Genomic DNA, 27,213 nt, shown 5'->3' with positions numbered 1-27,213 from the left:
GGAAACTGGAAATTGTCAAAATGACGTAGGGCGTCAGAAGAGTCACGGATGTAGGTGGGAAGAGTGGACCAGCGGAGAAAAGATAGAGTCAAGATAGGAAGAAATAAGTTCAGTGGGGCAGGAGCAGGCTGACACAATGGGTCTGCCAGGACAGTCCTGTTTGTGGATTTTGGGAAGGAGGTAGAAGCGGGCTGTCCGGGGTTGCAGGACTATGAGGTTGGAAGCTGTAGAGGGAAGATCTCCAGGGGAGATGAGGTCAGTAACAGTCCTTTGGACGGTGGCTTGATGTTCGGTGGTGGGGTCATGGTCCAGAGGGAGGTAGGAAGAAGTGTCTGTGAGTTGGCGTTGAGCTTCTGCAAGGTAGAGGTTGGTACGCCGTACAACAACAGCACCACTCTTGTCTGCAGGTTTGATGACCATGTCGGGGTTAGACCTGAGAGAACGGAGTGCCTCAAGTTCAGAGGGGGACAGGTTAGAGTGAGTGAGGGGAGCAGAGAAATTGAGATGACAATGTCTCGCCGACAGTTTTCAATGAAGAGATCAAGAGCGGGTAAGCGGCCAGGGGGAGGGGTCCAGGTAGAGGGAGAATTAGGGGTCACTGTTTAAAAATAAGACAGAGATGAGAATTTTTTCTCTGAGGGCCGTGAGTCTTTGGAATTTTCTTCCTCAAAAGGCAGTGGAAGCAGAGTCTTTGAATATTTTTAAGGCAGAGGTAGATAGATTCTTGATCAGCAATGGGGTGGAAGATTATCGTGGGTAGGTGGAAATGTGGAGTAATCAGTTCAACCATGAACTTATTGAATGGCAGAGCAGACTCGAAGAGCTGAGTGACCTACTCCTGCTCCTAATGCATATGTTCGTGCATATTTAAATTTTTCCTCACTTAATGATACGGTCAATCATAGACTGTATTTTTATCCCAGAATGAAACACATCGACCATGAGCTATTTCGAACAATTTCTGTTTTTATTTTAGGTTCCAGCATTTCACTCTTTTCTTTGTAAGCTTTTTAACAGCCTGGGTCAGGAATCCATCAGTTCTTTGCAATAGAACTGATAGTGTTGGGCAATAAGAGGAGTAAAATTAAAATTAGTTTTAAAGGGCATAGAACAGGACAACATAAAGCAAAACAGTATTTTTTGTTTTGGGTAAAATTGTATTTTTAAACAATTTAACTTTTTTCAAATGTTTATCTTTTTTTAACTGTCATATTTTAATAAACTAGTGATGAAGTCCATGAACTAAAATCAAACAAGAATCAGGCAAAGTAGAAAGGGAATACTTTGAACCTGCTGGAATCGAAATAACCAGAGGAAGATAGGAATAGGAGTAGGCCATTCAGTCCCTCGAGCTTGCTCCTCCATTAAATTAGATTATGGCTGATCTATAACTCAACTTCGTTTGTCTACCTTAGCTCCTTATCCCTTGATACCCATACCTAACAAAAATCTATCCATCTCAGTCCTGAAATCTCTAATTGTCTCAGCATCCACAGCATTTTGGAGGAAAGAATTCCAGATTTCTGCTATACATTATGTGAAAAAGTTATCTTGCTTTCCCTCCTAAATAGCCTAGCTCTAATCCCCTCGTTTCCCATCAGAGGAAATAGTTTTTCTGTATCTACCCTATTGAGTCCTTTTAATATTCAATAAAAAAGTCTCAATCAGATCTGTCTTCTGTACTCAAGGAAATACAAACCCAGTTGTAACCAAACCAAACAAATACAACCTGTCCTCATATTTTAACCCTCTAAGCCTCAGTATCGTTCTGATGAATCTGTGACGCACGTTCCTGAGATGCGGTGCCCAGAACTGAACATAGTCCTCCAGATGGGGTCTAATGAGGACTTTATACATCTGTATCATAGTTTAAATCCCTTTGTATTCCAGCCCCCTTGAGATAAAGACCAATATTCCATTTGCCTTTTTAATTGCATTTTGTACATCCATTAATTTTTAATGATTTCTGTACACAAACTTATCTTCCTTCACAGTTCCTAGTCTCTCACCAGTTAGAAAATACTTCAATTTGTCAATCGTGGGTCCAAAGTGGTTGACCTCACGCTTGTCCACAATATACACCATCACTTAGAATCATAGAGTTATACAGCACAGAAGCAGGCCAATCGGCCCATCGTGTCCGTGCCAGCCATCAAGCACCTATCCTAATCCCATTTTCCAGCACTTGGACCGTAGCCATGTATGCTATGGAGTTTCAAGTGCTCATCTAAATACTACTTAAATGTTGAGGTTACCTGCCTCTACCACCCCTTCAGGCAGTGTGTTCCAGATTCCAACCACCCACTAGATGAAAATTGTTTTCCTCAAATCCCCTCTAAACCTCTTGCCCCTTACCTTAAATCTATGCCCCCTGGTTATTGACACCTCCGCTAAGGGAAAGGTTTCTTCCTATCTACCCTATCTATGCCCCTCATAATTTTGTATACCTCAATCAGTTCCCCCTCAGCCTTCTCTGCTCGAAGGAATACAACCCAAGCCTACAGTCTCTCTTCATAGCTGAAATGCTCCAGCCGAGGCAACATCCTGGTGAATCTCCTCTGCACCCTCTCCAGAGCAATCACATCCTTCATATAGCGTGGCGACCAGAACTGTACACAGTACTCCAGCTGTGGCCTAGCTAGCGTTTTGTAAAGCTCGATCATAACCTCCCTGCTGTTATATTCTATGCCTCGGCTAATAAATGCAAGTATCCAATATGCCTTCCTAACCACCTTATCTACCTGTGCTGCTGCCTTCAGTGATCTATGGACAAGTACACCAAGGGCCCTCTGCACTTCCTAGGGTCCTACCATCCATTGTATATTTCCTTGCCTTGTTAGTTCTCCCAAAATGCCTCACACCTCTCAGGATTAGATTCCATCTGCCACTGCTCTGCCCATCTTACCAGCCCATCTATATCGTCCTGTAATCTAAGGCTTTCCTCCTCACTATTTGCAACAAAACCAATTTTTGTGTAAACTGCAAACTTACTGATTTTACTTCCTATGTTCACATCTAAATCATTAATGTACACTGCAAACATCAAGGGTCCCAGCACCGATCCCTGTGGTACACCACTGGTCACAGGCTTCCAATCGCAGAAACAACCCTCGACCATCACCCTCTGCCTCCTGGCACTAAGCCAATCTTGGATCCAATTTGCCAAATTGCCCTGGATCCCATGGGCTCTTACCTTCTTGACCAATCTCCTACGCAGGACCTTATCAAATGCCTTGAAGTCCATGTGGACTACATCAACTGCTTTACCCTCATCTACACACCTAGTTACCTCTTCGAAAAATTCAGTCAAATTTGTTAGACATGATCTCCCCCTGACATGCTGACTATCTTTGATTAATCCCTGCCTCTCCAAGTGGGGATTAATCCTGTCACTCAGAATTTTTTTCAATAGTTTCCCTACCACTGATGTTAGACTCACTGTCCTGCAATTACCTGGTTTATCCCTACTACCCTTCTTGAATAATGGTACCACATTCACTGTCCTCCAGTCCTCTGGCTCCTCTCCTGTGGCCAGAGAGGATTTGAAAATTTGTGTCAGAGCCCCTGCTACCTCATCCCATGCCTCACATAGCAGCCTGGGATACATTTCATCTGGGCCTGGGGATTTATCCACTTTTAAGCCCGCTAAAACAGCTAATACCTCCTCCCTTTCAATGCTAATTTGTTCAAGTATATCACAGTCCCCCTCCCTGATCTCTACACCTACATCGTCCTTCTCCATAGTGAAAACAGATGAAAAGTAATCATTCAAACCCTTACTTACGTCCTCCAGCTCCACACACACATTGCCACTTTAGTCCCTAGTGGGCCCTACTCTTTCCCTGGTTATTCTCTTGCCCTTAATATACTTATAAAATGCCTTGGGGTTTTCCTTTATCTTGTCTGCCAGTGTTTTTTCATGCCCCCTCTTTGCTTCCCTAATTTCTTTTTTAAGTACCCCCCTACACTGTCTATACGCCTCGAGGGCCTCCGCTGTTTTCAGGCCTCTGAATCTGCCATCAGCCACCTTTTTTTTCCTTATCCAATCTTCTATATCCCTCGACATCCAGGGTTCCCTGGACTTGTTGGACCTACCCTTCACCTTTACGGGAACATGTTTGCCCTGAACTCTCACTATTTCCTTTTTGAATGACTCCCACTGGTCTAATGTAGACTTTCCTACAAGAAGCTGCTTATTTAATTTGTCTATACCCCTTTCTAACTGTGTTCAAAATCATGAGGGGTCAGGACAAAGTAGATAGGGAGCATCTGGTCCCATTGGCAGAAGGGTTGCGAACCAGACCACACCGATTTAAGGTGATTGGCAAAAGAACCAGAGGCGGCATCAGGAAAAGATTTTTTTATACAGAGTGTGGTTAGGATCTGGAATGCATTGCCTAAGAGTGTAGTGGAGGTACATTCAGCCGTGGCTTTCAAAAGAGTATTGGATAATTATCTGAAGAAAAAAGACTTGCAGGGCTTCAGGAAAAAGGCAGGGTGTGGGACTAGCTGAGTTGCTTTTGCAGAGAGCTGGCACAAATGCGACAGGCCAAGAGGCTGCCTCCTGTGCTGTAACCATTGTATGTTTCTCACTTCATGCTCCCATCTACGCAGCTTACTGTTCCTCATTAGTAAACTTGGATATGTTAACAATCTATTCTTTCATCCAAGTCATTAATAAATGTAATGAAAAGTTCAATCCCCAAAACAAATCTCTGGTGAACACTGCTGTCACAACTACTAATCTGAGCATATACCTTTTGTTAAGTTACAACTGTTCAAGACAAAGCCCCCAATCAAAATATATGATTCTGATTGCAATGGGAACGACGCACTGTCAATTCAGTCCTGCCGCTCCACAGGTCCCATCATACATAGCTCAAAGAAAGCAGCAGCCGAATTGAACAATCTAGTAACCCCTGACTGAGGCGAATCAAACCAGGTATCTTTAGATATCAACAAATTAACTGTTTATTAAAAAAACTAAAATCTTAAATACGACTAAGATAAACCAATATCTGAAGACATTATAACTTATTTAAAGAAATCTAACTCCTGCATTCACATACATATACCCAAACTAATGGTAGTTTGGTGTTTAATTAGCTGCTGGAAAAAATAGAAATAACAATAACGTCTTTGCAGATTACGCTTCCTATGCATGATCTTCAAATTCCACACAGTCCAAGTTTACTTGCAGTCTTCCAAGGTCCGATTGGGAAAGAATCCTTTCAGAGTTAGGAATTCAGCAGTTCAGTTCAGCATTTGAAGCATCAAACTTTTCTTTCTTCCAGTGATGAACACAGCATATCAATAATTGGTTATTTTCTTCAAGGAATTAATCTGGCTTGACTTTTTAGAATTTTGAGAGAATAATAAACTAACTTCTCTCCCTTCAGTTTAAATGGTCTGAGAGCCCTTCTTTCTCACTTCAGCTGCTAGCACACAGCTGTGTTAACTGTCTGTCTGTCGCCCAGTTTCGAAGTCAAATGGCAACATTGTATATCGTCTCCTCGATTTTTATGGTTGTAGCTAAGCAACCAGAATGCACTTTCGCTCAGTCTCTGAGCTTGTTGCCTTAAAGATGTACTGATCTCTTACAGCCTTAAAGGCGCACTGCTTATTTCCCGAATGACACCTTTATCATCAGTCTCTCTCCCACCTCCCAAGCAATTTTCATCCCAAGGCAAAAGGTTGTGTCCAGTTTTGTGCCAATCATTTTTTTTTGTGGAACCTTATCGAATGCCTTCTGGAAGTTCCTATTGATAGCATCCATGGACATTCCTTTAGTGACTTGCTTTTTAAAAAAAAAAAAATTCAACCTGATTAGTCAGACATAACCTCCCTATAACAAAGCCATGCTGGCTTACTGCAGCTCATATTCGTCCAGTCAGCTTAATGTCAGATTCTAGTAGGTTCCCCACAACTGATGTTATGGGTTTAAATTGTGGAATTTATTTATAATGTGCATACAGGTTTCCCCCGTTGTTTCTCTAAGATTGTTTTATTTTGAATACCTGGAACATTAGTTTAAAGATTACCTTTTCATCATATGACCAAAGTCTATGTTGTAGCTGAACTTCCTCCTGTTATGCTTACCATCAGTCCTGTTGTAAAGAACTGAGGATGGATTCCAGACCTAGGCTCTTAAAAAGCCTTCAAAGAAAATACTGAAATGCTGGAAATATGAAATAAAACAGAAATTGTTGCAGCTTCATCAGTGTTTTGAATATCAATCTTTGATCAGAGCTCAGTACCGATGAAGGTTTTGCAGATGAAAAATTAGCCTGCCTGTCTTTGCATTGCAACTGCTGCATGTCTCCATCATTTTCTGTTTTTATTACAGGAAAATTCCTGATGGGTTGGAAAGAACATTTGTTTCTGCAAAGCTACAGATTTCATGATTTTAGTTTCCCCAACCCATTTAGCAGTGAACCTGAATTGTTAAATTTGATAGAAGAATGAGGGAAACCATACCATGGTTTCCAAGCTTATTGAATGTAAAGGTGTTAATTCTTCTGGCATTATTTGAGGACAAAGCAGCAGCAGCTGGCAGGGAAGCTAAATTACCACAGTGCATGAGTTTGAGGCTTAAAGTAGTTTTCTTGTCAAACGTATGTAGTTTAGAATATGCCTTTAGTATTAATTATAAATTTTGTTTTTGACAGAGTACAGGATCGGTTTGTGGAAGCAGTTGCTGCACAGCTGTCTGAGATGGACAACTGCATTCAGAGATATGCAAAAGCACATTCTGTCCCAGTACCACAACCATTCCACTTTGAATTGCCAGAGAACACTACTCTTACTACAGTAATATACCCTGCTGGATTCGTGGAAGAAGATCTGGAACCGCAACGAAAAGTATGGCTGGAGTCCAGGTCACTTTTTCCATTTATGCAGTCTGTCCACGAACTACTAAATGTTTAAAGTCGCAATTTATTTTATTAATTTTGGATGGAAGCTCAATTTTTTGAATGGCACAATCTGTCTTTTCGGCCGTTACAGTGTGTTTCAGTTGGTTTTTTAATAGGAAACATGATTCTGCATGATGCACACATTCAAGATAAATCCCATAGTATCCACGCTAATTGACTGTAATGTGATATATGGTGCCCAATTTTGAATAAAATTCCTGGAAGCAGTGAAAAGGCTGGTTTCTGAGTCACTTCCCAAGTTTCTAAATCACGCTCCATGCTACTTCCATCTAAGTTTTCCTTTCTTACACATTACATGTCATGGATATTACACTTATTCAAATAATGAAACTGCAAAATGCTTTTGAAGCAGAACCACTACACTACTTCTACTTGCTTTAAACATCTATGCCCAAACAGGCATCTTCAGTTATTTTTTTGCCCTGCCATCAATTTTGAGTAAATATCCTGCTTTGAGGGATGGGAGAGGATATTCGCTGCAAGATGACATACTGGGTGATTGGGGTTGGAACAGAGGCAACCCTCTGTGGCTAACTTGAGCCAGGCAGGTCCACTGTGTCTCTCTCCATAGATGCTGGTTGACCTGCTAAGTATTTCCAGCATTTTCTGTTTTTATTTCAGATTTCCAGCGTATGCAGTATTTTGCTTTTGTAGGACTACAGTACTGTTTGACCAGTTTTGCTTACTGAATGATACCGAGGTATGGATGTTAGAGTATGAGGTCAGGTCGCACAAACTTGGTTTATATTTCCTTGAGTATAGAAAATTGAGGGGCAATTTGATTGAAGTGTTAAAAATGTTAAAAGGATTTGATACGGTAGGTAGAGATAAACCTTTCTCTGGTAGCGGAATCAAGCGCAAGGGGGCATAATCTTAAAATTAGAGTTGGGTATTTCAGGAGCAAAATCAGGAAGTACTTTTTCACACAAAAATTAGTAGAAATCTGGAATACTCTTCCCCAAAAGGCTGTGGATACTGAGACATTTGGAGCTGTCAAGATTGAGATGGATAGATTTTTGTTAGACAAGGACACCAAGGGAAATAAGCAAAGGGTACAGATCTAATTGAATAGCAAAGTAGGCTCGAAGGGCTGAATAGCCTGCTTCTGATCCTAAAAGGCTGGGAATGTTCTGTCTTGGCTCCAGATATACCTCTATGTAAAGCAATACCCTAGTGGATGGAGTGATCCTGGTTGGACAGATGGCAGGAAGTCTCCTATACTGACAGACTGGATGGATTAAACTCCAGTAGTGACAATGCAAGTACCAGATAGGCTTCTAAATCTTGGCACTGACCAACCTGCTGCTGGACTTTGGTAAATGGGATGTGTCTATTTAAGAGATCGCAATGGGTAACTCCACCTGCATGGAAACATCTGTCAAATATATGAAAACGTCCTTACTCTATTGTGCTAACAGAACAATTAACAAAACGGAAGAGAGTAGAGGAATAGCCAGAAATTGAACTTTCGGCACTGCAAGAGAAAATTAAAAGATGTAAAGTAATTAAATCAGGAGAGAGAAATAAGAAATGTGTGAGAAAAACATTAGAGCAGAAGGACACTTTAGGCCTAAATAAGTGTTCTATATACAAATGCAGAGTAAAAGGAACAAATTGAATGAATTGTAGACGCAAATTCAGCTTGGAGGGTATGATCTGGTAGCTTTTACTGAGACCTGGCTGCAAAATGGTCAGGATTGGGATCTGAATATACTACATTGTAAGGTCTACATAGAGGAAGCAGAAATTGGTAGAGGAGGAGAAGTAGCCTTAGTGATTGAAATAATTAAATTTAATAATGAGAGGATATAATGAGAAGGTAAGCAGGCAGTTGAGACTTTTATGGGTTAAATTAAGAAATAGAAACGGATTTAAGATTGCATTGGGAGATGTTTATAGGCCCCTTGGTAGTGGCTGTGATGTGGCAGAATGTATAAATGCACTGATTAGACAAGCATGGAGCAAAAGCAGAGTAGTTTTAATGAGGGATTTTAACTTTCAGAAAGATTGGGATAAGCAGACTAACTCATGTCAGAAAAGTATCAAATTTTTGAGTTTTCAGGATAGCTTTCTGCAGCAATATGTCCTAGAAGCAACAGCAGCTCATATTATATTTAATAATGAGTATTGAGCCAAACTTAGTGAACAGCCTAACTGTATGTGAACATTTATCTAATAGCGATCATAATATAATTGAGTTTGAAAGGGAGAAACACGAAACAGATACTAAGATTCCAGATTTAGGTAAGGGTGACTTCAATGGGTAAGACAGAGATTGTCCACATCAAGCTGGGCAAATCTGATACTGGATGAAAAGACAAAAGGTAAGTGGGATGTGTTCAAAAAGAATTTAACGCGATACAGAGCCAGCTTAAACTATCAAGGGCCAAGAGCTTTACTTGGCAAAAAGCAGCCATGGATGACAAAAGAGGTAAGGGAGAATGTAAAACTAAAAGAAAAAGCATTCAAAAATGCAAAAAATAGGACAGATCCTGATGACTAGGAGAGAGACAAAGAATGACAAAAGGTGACAAGACAGATAGTAAGAGCTGCAAAAAGGAGTATAAAAAGAAATTTGCAAGGGATATCAAAATCAATACAATTTTTTTTTACAATTATATTAGGAAAAAGAGGGTGGTCAGGAGCGACGTTTCCTCTAATTTTTTTCAGAGTGTGCAGACGCTTTTTAAGTATGTATGGCTGTGCACGTGTGCTAATTTAATGGAGCTGTTTATGCACAGCCTGCGTGGGGACTTGTTAGTTGCGGCATGGCTGCACAGTTTAGAGGGAACATTGAACAGGAGCAATGTGGGTCCCTTAAAAAGTAAATTGGCGATGGTGTCAATGAGAATAAGAAAGTGGCGGACATGTTGAATAATTTTGTTAGTTTATACAGTAGAGGAAGAGGATAGCATGCCAGACATCCCAAGAAAACTAATATTGAATCTGTGGCAGGGACTCACCAAAATTAACAAGCAAAATAACAGTAATGAAGAAAATAATGGCAGCGAAGAATGTTAATCCTCCGGACCAGATGGTTTCCATCCCAGGGTTTTAAAGGAAGTAGGTGAGAGCATTGCAGATGCAGTAACTATAATCTTTCAAAGTTCTCTGAATTCAGGAACGGTTCCTTTAGATTAGAAAATTGCACAAGTCACTCCACTATTTCAAGAAAGGTGGGACTGGGAATCCAGGAAATTATAAAAGTTAGCCAAACATTTGTTAGGAAATTTCTAAAGCATATAATTAAGGCTAGAGTGGCTTAATACCTTGAAAATTTTCAGCTGGTCAGAGAGAACCAGCATGGATTTATAAAGGATTTATTCCCTGACAAACATGACATTTTGAAGAGGTGACTGAAGTAGTAGACAGGGGAATGTCTATGGATGCTATTTGCATGGGCTTCGAGAAGGCATTCGATAAAGCCCCTCATAAGAGACTGTTAGCTAAAGTTGAAGCTCATGGAATTGAAGGCTAATTGTTAACCTTGTTAGGAAATTGTCTGAGTGGCAGAAGACAGAGAGTAGGGATAATGGGACGATACTCTACTTGGCAAGATGTGACTAGTGGTGCTGCACAGGGATCTGTGTTGGGACCTCAACTATTCATTATACTTATTGATAACATAGGCGGTGGGATAGAGATCCACATATCCAAGTTTGTCACTGGCACTAAGGTAGGTGGCATTGCAAGCAATGTAGATGGAAGCATAAAATTACAAAGGGATATTATCAAATTTAGTGAATGGGAAAAACTGTGGCAATAGGAATTCAATGTAGGTAAGTGTGAGTCATCCGTTTTGGACCTAAAAGGATCAGAGTACTTTCTAAATAGTGAAAATGTAGAAACAGTGGAGGTCCAAAGGGACTTAAAATATCATGGACAGGTACAGAAAATGAGCAAAAAGGTAATGGAATACTGGCCTTTTGTAGTGTAGATTTACCACTATGGTACCTGGACTCCAAAGTTAAATTATGAGGAGAAATTGTACAAATGAGGGTTGTATTCAATGGAATTTAGAAGGTGAGGGGTGATTTGATTGCAGTTTTCAAGATACAGAACATACAGAGTAGATAGAGAGAAACTATTTGTGTTGGTTGGGGAGTTTAGGACTAAGGGACGTAACCTAAAAGTTAGAGCCAGGCCTTTCAGGAGTGAAGTCAGGAAATACCTTTACACACAAAAGGTGGTAAAAGTTTGGAACTCTCTTCCACAAACAACAGTTCATTCTAGGTCAGTTATTAATTTTGAAACTGGGATTGATGGATTTAACTAAAGGTATTAAGCGTTGGGGGCAAAGCCAGGTAAAGGCCTGCTACCCGACCCGAACCCGACAGGACCCGACGACATGTGTCGGGTTCGGGTCAGGTCGAGTTGCACTTCCGGGTCCAGCATTCGGGTTCGGGTCGGACACGCTCTATCACAGGTAAGTGGATCCAAAGTTAATTTAATTTTTGGACTTTAAAGGTGGTTTTGTTACAGTTAATTTATTTTGTGCAGATCAGCAACAAAGTGAAAAACGGAAGGTAGGTTAACTGATGGTCAGGTCGGGCGCGAGAAAAAATGGAAGGACTCGGGCTGGGTCGGGCTCAGGTCGGATGTGGTTCTGTCGGGCTTGGGTGTTTTTTTTTTTGCGGACCCGAGCAGGCCTTTAAAGGCAGGTATTTGGAGTTAGATCACAGATCAACTGTGATCTCATTGAATGGCGGGAACAAGCTTGAGGAGCTAAATGGCCTGCACCTGTTCCTTTGTTCCTGTAACGTAACATCAAGGCCTTGAACAGTGTATTGGAATATTATAGTAGAAATATTTTTCCCCTTCATGCTTAAATTTGTCGTAATTTAGACTCAATCTCATTGCAAAGGGGCATCCTTATCTACCCATTTGAATTGCAGCCTTTGCTTTTTGTTTTTCTGATTGTTGTCCATTGCATTTATTTGGCAGTAAAAGGACATTTTAACCAAGGAAGAGGACAAAGTGGAGCTGCAATGTAGATTTTTTTTTAACAGGATCAAGTTATGTTCTGCTTCTGGAATTGGAAGTAATTTTTCATATTCTTGTGATCTATAGTGCAGCAGCCCTAGTAGCTGCCAGATATGTAGTTGTGTTCTGTTAGAGTAAGGAGCAGAGTTGATTTTGAGTGTGCATATTTTCTACATTAAGTCAACCATAATGAATTGACATAGATATTGCAGAAATTAGAGCCTTATGGTCTTTTGGTTGTGCTTTTAGGCTAGAGTATTCATGTAGGTTGTAAAATTATCTTTAAAGAATGACCCAAAGATCTTACGATGTCAGATTAAAATCTTCATTTTTTTTTTAATGTACAGGAGTTGCATGCCAAATTTGGCCTAGGCGATAAACCCTTCTTTCGCCGTCCCATGGCTTATAATTTTCCAAGCGATGATTTAGCAAATAAATATCTGAAAAATATACACAAGTATATTCCACTTCCCAACACTGAAGAATTCAAGGTACATGCCTACATTTATGTTGTTATATACAGTTTTTGTAAAATAGCCACAGTGGTATGATTTGTCATTACAAGCATTTTTATGATGCACAACTATGCCAAATCAAAACTTAATTCCAATAACTTCACTTTAAACATTTGAGTTTACAGTTATTCTGTTTCATTTACTTTGCAGGAGATTCATGTAGTACACGGATCATATACCTATCATCACTACTTGCAGGATGATATAAATGACAGCGGATGGGGTTGTGCATACCGTTCTTTGCAAACTATCATCTCCTGGTTCAACTGTCAGGGGTACATCAATGTCCCTATACCATCACATGAGAAGATCCAACAGGTTTGACGATCCCTTTAAATTATTGTCAGTATTTTAATTGTTTTCTATGCTTTTGGGACTTATTCAATGGGAATCCTAGAAAAATGCTATTTAATGCCACACATTTTCATTTTAAAAAAATACTTTGTTCAGCAGCCACATAATACAGCACAGTGATAAATTTACTTTCAAAGACATTTTTTTTTAAATTTATTCATGTTTTTTGTTTGCTATTTGATTGAATAATTGAAGCTCTAACGTAGCAAATTACATCAATGAAATGGATTGTTTTGCTGAAAATTTGCTGAAAATTTGATGCAAGAGGTTTCAGCATATAAAGGGCATGCCTGGTGTAATGGCAGACAGCAGCAGAGCCATTGTGGGGTCATGGCCAATCCCCAATCCAAACTCAATTGGAGGATGTCACATAACTCAAAAAGTAAAACTATAAATGGTGGCATAGCTATGTTGGGAGGAGGAAGCAGTAGGTGGAGTTGCTCACAGCCAAATCTGGACATCATCCCATCTTCCCTTAACCTCATAACACACCCCCACCACCACTGCTTCTGCCATACTTCAAATTTCGCTCCATCCTGATAGGTCATAAAATGAAGTTTCAGCTTCAAAATCTGGTCCAAGCTGAGTTAGCTGATATGCCAGGGAACTAACAATTGGCCTAATTTCCTTTGCCTTGGAAAAGGAAAGATTAGCCAGGTTTCTCACTCTTGATTGCTACCCAGTGACCTCTGATGCAAAGTGTGCATTTTTAGAAATGGGGTGAGAGCAGGATTGTTATTGTATATAGTGTGATGGTAGAATATCTTGCAGCTACTCGCTGTTTAAACTCATACATAAAGAATAATCATTTGAGTGAGAAACTGACAAAGCTGGTAGTACCCATGGAACTGTGCACCTGTCAAGGGTCAGAGTGACCAGCACACAGTCCTTGTGGAGACCAAGTCCCGTCTTGACATTGCAGAATCTGTATTCTTGCCACGTCCAGTCGTGAATGGTGGTGGGTAATTAAGCCTCCATGAACATCCCCATCTTTAATTAAGCCTCCACGAACATCTCCATCTTCAATTAAGCCCCCATGAACATCTCCATCTTCAATAATGGTGGAGTCCAGCATGTGAGTACAAAAAGAAGGCGGCCACAGCCCTTGCATCCATCCTGAGTCAGAAGTGCCAACAGGATAATCCTTCTCGGCCTCCTCCTGAGGGTCCTACCATCATATGCCAATCATCGTCTAATTTGATTCACTCCATGTGAGATGAAGAAATGGCTCAGTGCAGCAAACACGGCAAAGGATATGGGCCCCAACAACATCTTGGCTGTAATGCTGAAGACCTGTGCTGCAGAACTTGCTGGCCCCTTGCCAAGTTGTTTCAGTATTGTTATAACAATGACATCTACCTATCAATGAGGAGATTGCCTAGGTGATAGCTGGAAATTAGAAAAATGTAAAATTAGATTTAAAATTTAAGTAGCTACCTTTATAATTAATTAAGACACGCAAACAAAAGGGAAGTAAGAAGCTGGTGAATACACTGTTTAGTTTTATTTTTAAGTAGTAAGGTTTATTGTATTACCAGGGTTAATTAGTATGATAAGTGCTGGTGAGGAGAGGCATCAATTAAAACATTTAAGTAAATAATTAATTTGTTATTTAAAACACAGTCAGGATGACAGGGCAGGAGATGTGTTTCAGCTGCAGTATGTGGGAGTTTGTGGACACCAGTGTGATCCACGGTAACCACGTCTGCAGTAGGTTTCTACGGCTTGAACAGCTTCGGCTTAGTTGATGAGCTGGAGGCCGAAGTACAGACACCGCGATACATCAGAGAGGGGTAAAGTTACCTGGACAGTTTGTTCCAGAAGACAGTCACACCCCATAGGATAGGATATTCTCATTTGGTTAGGGGCAGGCAAGTGTGACTGTGAGTGAGGCAGGTAAGAGAACAAAAAAAAAAGAACAAAGAAAATTACAGCACAGGAACAGGCCCTTCGGCCCTCCAAGCCTGCGCTGATCCAGATTCTCTATCTAAACCTGTCACCTATTTTCTAAGGGTCTGTATCTCTTTGCTTCCTGCCCATTCATGTATCTGTCTAGATACATCTTAAAAGAGGCTATCGTGCCCGCGTCTACCACCTCCGCTGGCAACGCGTTCCAGGCACCCACCACCCTCTGTGTAAAGAACTTTCCGCGCATATCCCCCCCCTAAACTTTTCCCCTCTCACTTTGAACTCGTGATCCCTAGTAATTGAAACCCCCACTGTGGGAAAAAGCTTCTTGCTATCCACCCTGTCTATACCTCTCATGATTTTGTACACCTCAATCAGGTCCCCCCTCAACCTCCGTCTTTCTAATGAAAATAATCCTAATCTACTCAATCTCTCTTCATAGCTAGCGCCCTCCATACCAGGCAACATCCTGGTGAACCTCCTCTGCACCTTCTCCAAAGCATCTACATCCTTTTGGTAATGTGGCGACCAGAACTGCACGCAGTATTCCAAATGTGGCCGAACCAAGGTCTTATACAACTGTAACATGACCTGCCAACGCTTGTACTCAATACCCGTCCGATGAAGGAAAGCATGCCGTATGCCTTCTTGACCACTCTATTGACCTGCGTTGCCTTTAAATTAAATAGTGGGGGTGAGGGATCAAGTGAGGGAAGATGTATTAATTTAGAGAGAGAGGAGAAGGCAAGAAAGCAATGCAGCAATAAGGGAATTAATAATCTGAGTGTGGCAACAATATAGGAACATAGGAGCAGGAGTAGGCCATTCAGCCCATCAAACCTGCCCTGCCATTCAATATGATCATGGCTGATCGTCCACCTCAGTGTCTTTTTCCCACACTGTCCTCATATCCGCTTATGTCATTGGTATTTATCAATCGCTGCTTTAAACTCAGTGACAGTCCCGCCATCCTGGGAACAAGTCTGGTGAACCTTCGTTGCACTCCCTCAATGGCAATAATATTCGTCCTAAGGTCTGTCTTTCTTTCTTTGGCCTCCTTGTCTCGAGAGACAATGGGTAAGCGCCTTGAGGTGGTCAGTGGTTTGTGGAGCCGCATCTGGAGTGGCTATAAAGACCAATTATAGAGTGACAGACTCTTCCACAGGCGCTGCAGATAAAATTGGTTGTCGGGGCTGTTACACAGTTGGCTCTCTCCTTGCACTGCTGTCGTTTTTCCTGCCAACTGCTAAATCTCTTCAACTCGCCACTCTTTAGCCCCGCCTTTATGGCTGTCCGCCAGCTCTGGCAATCACTGGTAACTGACTCCCACGACTTGTGGTCAGTGTCACAGGACTTCATGTCGCATTTGCAAATGTTTTTAAAGCGGAGACATGGATGGCTGGGTCTGATACCAGTGACAAGCTCGCTGTACAATGCATCCTTGGGGATCCTGCCATCTTCTATGCGGCTCACATGGCCAAACCATCTCATGCTCCGCTGGCTCAGTAGGGTGTATATGCTGGGGATGTTGGCCGCCTCAATGACTTCGGCGTTGGAGATTAGGTCCTGCCATCTGACACCAAGGATTCTCCGGACGCAGCGAAGATGGAATGAGTTGAGACGTCGCTCTTGGCTGACGTACGTTGTCCAGGCCTCGCTTCCGTAGAGCAAGGTACTGAGGACACAGGCTTGAAACACTTGGACTTTTGTATTCCGTGTCAGTGCACCATTTTCCCACAGCCTCTTGGCCAGTCTGGACATAGCAGTGGACGCCTTTCCCATGCGCTTATTGATTTCTGCATCAAGAGACAGGTTACTGGTGATAGTTGAGCCTAGGTAGGTGAACTCTTGAACCACTACCAGAGTGTGGTCGCCAATATTGATGGAGCATTTCTGACGTCCTGTCCCATGATGTTCGTTTTCTTGAGGCTGATGGTTAGGCCAAATTCATTGCAGGCAGCTGCAAACTTGTCGATGAGTCTCTGCAGACACTGTTCTGTGTGGGGTGTTAATGCAGCATCGTCAGCAAAGAGGAGTTCCCTGATGAGGACTTTCCGTACTTTGGTCTTCGCTCAAAGGCGGGCAAGGTTGAACAACCTGCCATCTAATCTTTTGTGGAGGAAAATTCCTTCTTCTGAAGACTTGAATGCATGTGAGAGCAGCAGTGAGAATAAAATCCCAAACAGTGTCGGTGCGAGAACACAGCCCTGTTTCACGCCACTCAGGATGGAAAAGGAGTCTGATGAGGCACCGTTATGCTGAATTGTGCCTTTCATATTGTCATGGAATGACGTGATGATGCTTCGTAGCTTTGGTGGACATCCAATCTTTGCTAGTAGACTGAAGAGACCACGTCTGTTGTCAAGGTCAAAGGCTTTGATAAGATCTATGAAAGCAACGTAGAGGGGCATCCGTTGTTCGTGGCATTTCTCCTGTAGCTGGCGAAGGGAGACGAGCATGTCAATGGTGAATCTCTCTGCTCGAAAGCCACACTATGACTCAGGGTAGACACGCTCAGCCTGCTTCTGGAGTCTGTTTAAAATGACTCGAGCGAAGACTTTCCCCACTATGCTGGGCAGGGAGATTCCACGGTCGTTGTTGCAGTCACCGCGGTCACCCGTGTTCTTATAGAGGGTGATGATATTGGCATTGCGCATGTGCTGTGGTACTGCTCCCTCATACCAGCACAGGCAAAGCAGTTTATGGAGTGCTGAGAGTATAGTAGGCTTGGCACTCTTGATTATTTCAGGGGTAATGCCGTCCTTTCCAGGGGCTTTTCCACTGCTAGAGAATCAATGGCATCACTGAGTTCCAATTTTGTTGGTTGTTTGTCCTGCTCATCCATGACTGGCAGAGACTGGGCTGCATTGAGGGCGGTCTCCATGACTACATTTTCCCTGGAGTACAGTTCTAGGTAGCTCTAGGTAGTGCTCCACCTAAGGTAAAGGGACCAAAACTGCACACGGTACTCCAGGTGCAGCCTAACCATGGTTCTATACAATTGAAGCAAGATTTCACTACTACTGTACTCAAATCCTTTTGCGATAAAGTCTAACATACCATTAGCCTTCTTAATTGCTTGCTGCACCTGCATGTTAGCTTTCAGTTACGTATTGACCAGGACATCCAGGTCCCTTTGTACATCTACGCTTTCTAATCTCTTACCATTTAAGAAATACGCTGCACATCTGTTCCTCCTACCAAAGTGGATAACCTCACATTTTTCCACATTATATTCCACCTGCTAGTTCTTGCCCACTAACTAAATATATACAAATTCTCTTGAAGTCACTTTTCTTCTTCCTCACAACACACATTCCCATCTAGTTTTATGTCATCCGCGAACTTGGAAATACTACATTTGGTCCCCACATCCAAATCATTGACATATATTGTGAACAGCTGGGGCACAAGCACTGATCCCTGCTGTACCCCACTAGTCACAGCATGCCAACGCGCGAGTGACCCATTTATTCCTACTGTCTGCTTTCTGCCTGTTACCTAATCCTTAATCCATGCCAGTATATTACCTCCTATCCCATGTGCTTTAATTTTGCTAACTAGCCTCCTGTGAGGGACTTTTTATCAAAAGCCTTCTGAAAAATCCAAGTATACCATGTCCACCGACTCCCCTTCATCAATTCTGTTAGTAACACCTTCAAAAAAACTCCAACAGGTTCATCAAACATGATTTCCCATTCATAAATCCATGTTGACTATGCCCAATCAGATCATTATTGTCCAAGTGTCCATTTATCAAATCCTTTAGCATAGATTCTAGCATTTTCCCAACGACTGATGTAAGGCTAATAGGTCTGCAATTCCCTGTTTTCTTTCTCCCTCCCTTCGTAAATAGTGGGGTGACATTTGCTACCCTTCCAATCTGCAGGAACCACTCCAGAATCTGTAGAATTTTGGAAGATGATCACCAATGCATCCACTATCTCCCTAGCTACCTCTTTCAGCACTCTGAGATGTAGAATTATCAGGCCCTGCGTACTTATCAACCTTCAGCCCCATTAATTTCTCCAATAATCTCTTACTAATACTTCAATTAATACTTAATAATCCTTCAATTCCTCATTCTCCCTAATCCCTTGGATCTCTAATTCTGGGAGATTTCTTGTATCTTCCTCAGTGAAGACAGACACAAAGTAATCATTTAGCTTCTCTGCTACTTCTCTATTCCTCATTATACGTTCTCCTGACTCTGACTGTAATGGACCCACATTTGTCTTAGCCAAACTTTTCCTTTATACGTACCTATAGAGGCTTTTACAGTCCATTTTTATAGGTTTTGCTAGCTTACATTCATATTCTATTCTCCCTTTCTTTATCAGTTTCTTGCTCCTCCTGTATTCTAAAATCCTCCCAATCGTCAGGTTTACTACTATTTCTGGCAACTTTATAGGCCTTTCCTTTTAATCTTATATAAGGAAGGGAAGATTGGAGGGAAGCAAAACTGGTAACAAAGTAGAACAGTAGTAAGTGAAATTAGAAGACAGACGAAGCGAAGGCAAGCATCAAAGAGGATCAGAATGCTGAATAATGTTAAAAAGAGAAAGTTTAGAGCACTCGATCTGAATGCACGCAGCATTTGCAACAAGGTAGGTGATTTGAATGCACAATTTAATTGCCATTACAGGCCAAAGATTATCCTTCAACCAACACTGTTTAAAAAAAAAGCGCATTATTTTGGACACTATCCCTTTGTTTTTTGTGGAAACTTGTGTGCAAATTGGCTGCGACGTTGTCGATATTACAACAGCTGTATAATTCAAAAGCATTTATTAGTTGTATAGTTCTTTGGGCCGTTCTGAGGTTGTGAATGGCATTATATAAATGTTTTTTTTTCTTTTAAGTTAATTTCCATAGTTCACCTAGGAATAAACTCAGGGAATAGAAGGATCATAACTTCATTTTTAAGATGCTTATCTAAGTACATAAGACATTTAACTGTCATTTCTGTCCAAATCCCTCTGAATCTTCACTGCTTCCCCATCACTTTCAGAGGAGTTGTTGTTGTTTTCCTTGAGGCCAGCTCCATTTGATCATTCATTGTTTTATGTAGAATTAAATAGAATGTAGTAGTGGAAAAAATGGAGTTAAATGATTTAGATTTAATCGCCATTACAGGGACATTGAGCTGGATTTTACCTTAGGCGGACGGGAATTCGCCACCGACGTAAAAGTCGGTGGTGAGCCCGCTTCTGCCTAGCCCGGGGATTTGTCCCGTATTTTATGGGTCCCCGGGCTTTACTTATCCCTAGGCAGGACTTCCACCCGCTTGAAGCAGGAGGTCCCGCCTCAGTGAGCTGTCGGCCAATCAGCGGGCTGGCAGCTCTTAGTCCCAGTGGGAGCGGTGGCCACTGCTGGGACTGCAGCCCAGCCAATTACATGGAGCCAGGAGTGAAGGTAAGTTGGGCATGCCCCACCAGGGGAATTGGTTGTGCCCTGGTGAGGCTAGGGAGGATGTTTGGGGGGAGGAGTGGCATCTTGGGACCTGGGGGTGGGTTGGGAGGTGGGGGCGGCCCTCAATCGGGCACCCTCTGCCTGACTGCCATGGCATGGCACCCCTCACCACCCCCCCCCCCCCCTCCCAGCACGCAGAAAGGCTGGCAGCTATCGCTGGGTGGCCTTTCACATCCCCAGCACACCTGCTTGCCATGGGTAAAATACCCGTGCAGACAGGCGAGGGGCCTTAAGTGGCCACTTAAGGGCCTTGATTGACCTTGGGCGGGCCATTCCCCCATCTTCCACCCCCCCCCCCCCCCCCCCCAACCGCCGTAAAGTTGGCGGGAGTGGGGCGGGAAGCCCTCCTGGAGCCTCCCGCTCAATTTTACGCCGCCCCCACGCCACTTTACGACCCACTGGGCGGCATTAAATTCAGCCCATTGTGACAAGGTGATCAATGTTGAGAAATAAATATTCCAGGGTACACAACATTTGAACAAAACAGACAGATGGCAAAGGAGGAGAGGTAGCCCTGATAGTAAAGGATAACATAAGGACATTAGTGAGAAAAGATCTGGCCTGAGAAGATCATGAAGTAGAATCAGTACGGGTGGAAATTGGGAATAGCAAGAATCAGAAAACATTGGCGGGAGTAGTTTACAAGCCTCCTAACAATAGTTATACCGTTTGACAGATTATTAAAGAAGAAATTGTTGGAGCTTGTCACAAAGGCAATGTAATAATTATGGGAGCTTTAATCTTCATATAGGCTGGGATAATGAATTTGGCAAGAGTGGTCTAGAAGATGAGTTTGTAGAATGTTTTTGTGACAGTTTCTCAGAGCAATACGTTGTGGAACCGATGAGGGATAAAGCTATCTTAGATGTACTATTGTGTAATGAAGCAGGGTTAATTAGTAATGTCATAGTAAAAGATCCACAGGGAAATAGTGATCATAATCATTTTGAATTCCACGTTAAGTTTGAAAGACCCATGCTCCAATCACACACAAGAATCTTCAACTTAAATAAAGCCAATTACATAGGTATGGGGGAGAACTGGCTAAGGTAAATTGGGTAAATAGACCAAAAGGTATGATGGTAAATGAACAGTGGGAAGCCTTTAAAGAAACAATTCAAAATATTCAACAAAAATACATTCCATTAAATAAAAACCCAGCAAGAAAGACCCATCTGTGGCTTACTCAGGAAGTTAAGGATAGCATTAGATTAAAAGAAGAGACTTATAATGTTGCAAAAAAGAGTAGCAAGTTTGAGGACTGGGAGTGTTTTAGAAACCAGCAAAGGGTCACAAAAAGTTGATAAAAAGGGTAAAAAAAGAATATAAGACTGAACTAGTCAGAAATATAAATAACAGATTGTAAAAGCATTTCTCAGTATATAAAAAGGAAGGGAGTAGCTAAAGTACACGTTGGTCCCTTAGAAGCAGAGACTGAGAAGTTATCATGGGGAATAAGGAAATGGCAGAGGCATTGAACAAATATTTTATGTCTGTCTTTACAGTAGAAGACATAAGTTTCATATCAGAAATAGGCAGTAACTAGGGGCTAAAAAGAGTAAAGAAATTAGTATCAGCAAAGAAAAGGTATTGGAGAAACTGAAGAGACTAAAATCTGACAAATCCCCGGGACCTGATGGCCTACACCCTAGGGTTCTAAAATATAGCTGCAAAGATGGTAGATGCACTAGCTATAATTTTCCAAAATTCCTTAGATTTGGGAACAGTCCCATCAGATTGGAAGTTGGCAAATGTTACACCGCTTTTCAAGAAAGGAAGTAGTGAGAAAACAGGAAACTACAGGCCAGTTAGCCTAATATCAGTTGTTGGGAAAATGCTAGAAACTATTATTAATGAAGTCTTAACATTGCATTTAGAAAAGCATAGTATGATTAAAACAAGTCAGCATGATTTTACTAAAGGGAAATCCTATTTGACAAATTTATTAGAGTTTTTTGAGGATGTAACTAGTAGGGTAGATAAAGAGGAACCGTTAGATGTAGTATACCTGAATTTCAAAAGGCATTCAATAAGGTGCCACACAAAAGGCAAGTTAAGGGCTCATAGCTTGGTTCGAGGACTGATTAACGGACAGGAAGCAAAGAGTGGGCAGAAAAGAGGCATTTTCAAGTTGGCAGGCAGTGAATAGTGGAGTGCTGCAAGGATCAGTGCTGAGACCTCAGGTAGGTACAATTCATATCAATGACTTAGATGAAGAGACAGAGAGTAATGTATCTAAGTTTGCTGATGATACAAAGGTAAGTGGAAAAGTAAGCAGTAGGGAGGACGCAGAGAGGCTGTAAAGAGATATAGGCAGGTTAAGTGAGTGGGATGGCAGGTGGGGTATAGTATAGGGAAGAGTGAAGTTATTCACTTTGGTTGTATGAATAGAAAAGCAGAATATTTTTCATAAAGTATGAAACTTGTAAGTGTTGCTGTTCAAAAAGACTTGGGTATGCTCGTACATGGAACACAAAAAGTTAGCATGCAGGCAGAGCAAGCAGTTAGGAAGGCAAATGGCATATTGGCCTTGATTGCAAGGGAATTGGAATACAGGAATAAAGAAGCATTGCTACAATTGTGTAGGGTTTTGGTGAGACCACATCTGGAGTACTGTGTGCAGTTTTGGTCTCCACATTTAAGAAAGGATATGCTTGGTTTGGAGGTGGTACAGCAAAGGTTCACTAAATTGGTCCCTGGATGAGGGATTGTCCTGTGATATGAGGCTGAGTAAATTGGGCTTATATTCTCTGGAGTTTGGAAGAATGAGAGGCAATCTCATTGAAACGTACATGAAAGGGCATAGCTGGTGGACTGGGTCTGCGGCAGGTGGTGAGGGAACCAACAAGAGGGAAAAATATACTTCACCTCGTCCTCACCAATCTGCCTGCCGCAGATGCATGTGTCCATGACAGTATTGGTAGGAGTCACCACCAAACAGTCCTTGTGGAGACAAATTCCCGTTTTCACTTTGAGGATGCCCTCCATCATGTTGTGTGGCACTACCACCGTGCTAAGTGGGATAGATTTTGAAAAGATCTAGCAATGCAAAACTAGGCATCCATGAGACGCTGTGGGCCATCAGCAGCAGCAGAATTGTACGCAACCACAATCTGTAACCTCATGGCCCGGCATGTCTCCCACTCTACCATCACTCTCACGCTGGGGGACCAACCCTGGTTCAATGAAGAGTGCAGGAGAGCATGCCAGGAGCAGCACCAGGCATACCTAATAATGAGGTGTCAACCTAGTGAAGCTACAGCCCAGGATTACTTGCGTGCCAAATAGAGTAAGCAGCACGCGATAGACAGAGCTAAGCGATCCCATGTTCAACGAATCAGATCTAAACTCTCAAGTCATGCCGCATCCAGTCATGAATGATGGTGGACAATTAAACAATTAACTGGAGGAGGTGGCTCCACAAATATCCCCATCCTCAATGATGAGGGAGCACAGCAGATCAGTGGAAAAGATAAGGCTGAAGCATTTGCAGCAATCTTCAGCCAGAAGTGCCGAGTTGATGATCCATCTCGGCCCCCTCCTGCAGTCCCCAGCATCACAGATGCCAGTCTTCAGCCAATTCAATTCACTCTGCATGACATCAAGAGAAGACAGAAGGCACTGGATACTGCAAAGGTTATTGGCCCTGGCACCATTCCGGCAATAGTACTGAAGACCTGTGCCCAAGAACTTGTCGCACCCCTAGCCAAGCTGTTGGCATCTACCCAGCAATGTGGAAATTTGCCCAGTTATGTCCTGTCCACAAAAAGCAAGACAAGTCAAGTCAAACCCAGCCAATTGCTGCCCCATCAGTCTACTCTTAATCATCAATTAAGTGATAGAAGGTGTTATCGACAGTGCTATTAAGCGGTACTTGCTCAGCAATGACCTGCTCACTGATGCTCAATTTGGATTCTGCCAGGGCCCCTCAGATCCAGACCTCATTACAGCCTTGGTTCAAACATGGACAAAAGAACTGAACTCGAGGTGAGGTGAGAGTGACTATCCTTGACATCAAGGCAGCATTTGACTGAGTATGGCATCAAGGAGCCCTTGCAAAACTGGAATCAATGGGAATCGGGGGAAATCTCTCCGCTGGTTAGAGTCGTACCTAGCGCAAAGGAAGATGGCTGTGGTTGTTGGAGGTCAGTCATCTCAGCTCCAGGATATCACTGCAGGTGTTCCTAAAAGTAGTGTCCTAGGGCCAACCATCTTCAGCTGCTTCATCAATGACCTTCCTTCAGTCATCAGGTCAGAAGTGGGGATGTTTGCTGATGATTGCACAATGTTCAGCACCATTCGCAACTCCTCAGATACTGAAGCTGTCCGTGTAGAAATGCAGCACGACCTGGACAATATCCAGGCTTGGGCTGAGAAGTAACATTTGCGCCACACAAGTGCCAGGCAATGACCATCTCCAGCAAGCGTGAATCTAACCATCTCTCCTTGACGTTCAATGGCATTACGATCGCTGAATTCCCCACTATCAACATCCTGGGGGTTACCATTGACCAGAAACTGAACTGGAGTAGCCATTTAAATACCGTGGCTACAAGAGCAGGTCAGAGGCTAGGAATCCTGCAGCAAGTAAGTCACCTCCGGACTCCCCAAAGCCTGTCCACCATCTACAAGGCGCAAGTCAGGAGTATGATGGAATGCTGTCCACTTGCCCGGATGGGCTCAGCTCCATAGAGTTATACAGCACAGAAACAGGCCCTTCGGCCCACCGGGTCCATGCCAGCCATCAAGCCTATCTATTCTAATCCCATTTTCCAGCACTTGTATGCTATGGCGTTTCAAGTGCTCATCTAAATACTTCATAAATGTTGTGAGGGTTCCTGCCTCTACCACTCCTTCAGGCAGTGTGTTCCAGATTCATGGGCGGCACAGTGGCGCAGTGGTTAGCACCGCCGCCTCACAGCTCCAGCGACCCAGGTTCAATTCTGGGTACTGCCTGTGTGGAGTTTGCACGTTCTCCCTGTGTCTGCGTGGGTTTCCTCCGGGTGCTCCGGTTTCCTCCCACATGCCAAAGACTTGCAGGTTGATAGGTAAATTGGCCATTAGCAATTGTCCCTAGTATAGGTAGGTGGTAGGGAAATATAGGGACAGGTGGGGATGTGGTAGGAATATGGAATTAGTGTAGGATTAGCATAAATGGGTGGTTGATGGTCGGCACAGACTCGGTGGGCCGAAGGGCCTGTTTCAGTGCTGTATCTCTAAACTAAAAAAACTAAACACCCTCTGGGTGAAAATTGTTTTCCTCAAGTCCCCTCTGAACCTCTTGCCCCTTACCTTAAATCTATGCGCCCTGGTTATTGACACCTCCACTAAGGGAAAAAGTTTCTTCCTATCTACCCTATCTATGGCCCTCATAATTTTGTATACCTCAATCAGGTCGCGCTTCAGCCTTCTTTGCTCTAAGGAAAATAACCCTGGCCTATCCAGTGTCTCTTCATAACTGAAAGGCTCCAGCCCAGGCAACATCCTGGTGAATCTCCTCTGTACCCTTTCCAGTGCAATCACATCCTTCCTATAGTGTGGCGACCAGAACTGTACACAGTACACCAGCTGTGGTCTAACTAGCGTTTTGTAAAGCTCCATCATTACCTCCCTGCTCTTATATTCTATGCCTCTGCTAATAAAGGCAGGTATTCCATATGCCTTCCTAACCACCTTATCTGCCTGTGCTGCTGCCTTTTGTGATCTATGGACATGTACACCAAGGTCCCTCTGATCCTCTGTACTTCCTATGGTCCTACCATCCATTGTATATTCCCTTGACTTGTTAGTCCTCCCAAAATGCATCACCTCACACTTCTCAGGATTAAATTCCACTTGCCACTGCTCTGCCGATCTTACCAGCCCATCTATATCGTCCTGTTATCTAAGGCTTTGCTCCTCACTATTTACGACACCACCAATTTTTGTGTCATCTGCGAACTTACTGATCATACCTCCTATATTCTCCTCTAATTCATTAGTGTATACTACAAATAGCAATGGTCCCAGCACCGATCCCTGTGGTACACCACTGGTCACAGGCTTCCACTCGCTAAAAAAGCCCTCGACCATTACCCTCTGTTTCCTACCACTAAGCCAATTTTGGATAAAATTTGCTAAATTGCCCTGGATCCCATGGGCTCTTACCTTCTTAACCAATCTCCCATGCGGGACCTTATCAAAAGCCTTAGTGAAGTCCATGTAGACTACATCAACTGCTTTACCCTCATATACACATCTAGTCACCTCCTCAGAAAATTCAGTCAAGTTTGTTAGACATGATCTCCCCCTGACAAAGCCATGCTGACTATCCTTGATTAATCCCTGCCTCTCCAAGTGGAGATCAGTCCTGTCCCTCAGAATTTTTTCCAGTAGTTTCCCTACCACTGATGTTAGACTCACTGGTTTATCCCTGGTACCCTTCTTGAATAATGGTACCACATTCGCAGTCCTCTGGCACTTCTCCTGTGGCCAGAGAGGATTTGAAAATTTGTGTCCGAGCCCCTGCAATCTCCTCCCTTGCCTCTCATAACAGCCTAGGGTACATCTCATCTGGGCCTGGGGATTTATCCACTTTTAAGCCCACTAAAACCGCTAATACCTCCTCCCTTTCAATGCTAATTTGTTTGTATATCACAATCCCCCTCCCTGATCTCTACACCTACATCGTCCTTCTCCATAGTGAGCACAGATGAAAAGTAATCATTTAAATCCTCACCTACGTCCTCCGGCTCCACGCACAGATTGCCACTTTGGTCCTTAATGGGCCCTACTCTTTCCCTGGTTATCCTCGCCCTTAATTTACTTATAAAACCTTGGGATTTTCCTTTATCTTGCCCGCCAGTGTTTTTTCATGCCCCCACTTCGCTCTCCTAATTACTTTTATAAGTCCCCCCCCTACACTTCCTATACTCCTCTAGGGCCTCTGCTGTTTTCAGTCCTTTGAATCTGCCATGAGCCTCCTTTTTTTTCCTTATCCCATCCTCTATATCCCTTGACATCCAACAACACTCAAGAAGCTCAACACTATCCAGGACAAAGCAGCC

General features: G+C 42.8%; 1 protein-coding gene across 3 annotated transcripts in view; it reads left to right on the top strand.

The window, feature by feature from the left end:
- ufsp2 (ufm1-specific peptidase 2) overlaps positions 1–27,213 on the top strand; it is a 150,134-nt gene that overhangs the window by 85,860 nt on the left and 37,061 nt on the right. For all 3 annotated transcript variants that reach the window (XM_068029417.1, XM_068029419.1, XM_068029418.1), the window contains exons 6-8: positions 6,669–6,861; positions 12,266–12,409; positions 12,584–12,751. In XM_068029417.1, coding sequence (XP_067885518.1) covers positions 6,669–6,861; positions 12,266–12,409; positions 12,584–12,751 — 505 coding nt within the window. The remainder of the gene's footprint in view (positions 1–6,668; positions 6,862–12,265; positions 12,410–12,583; positions 12,752–27,213) is intronic.

Source organism: Heterodontus francisci, chromosome 4 (genome assembly GCF_036365525.1).
Source record: "Heterodontus francisci isolate sHetFra1 chromosome 4, sHetFra1.hap1, whole genome shotgun sequence".
Taxonomy (NCBI): Eukaryota; Metazoa; Chordata; class Chondrichthyes; order Heterodontiformes; family Heterodontidae; genus Heterodontus; species Heterodontus francisci.
This window is presented reverse-complemented; position numbering and strand designations above follow the sequence as displayed.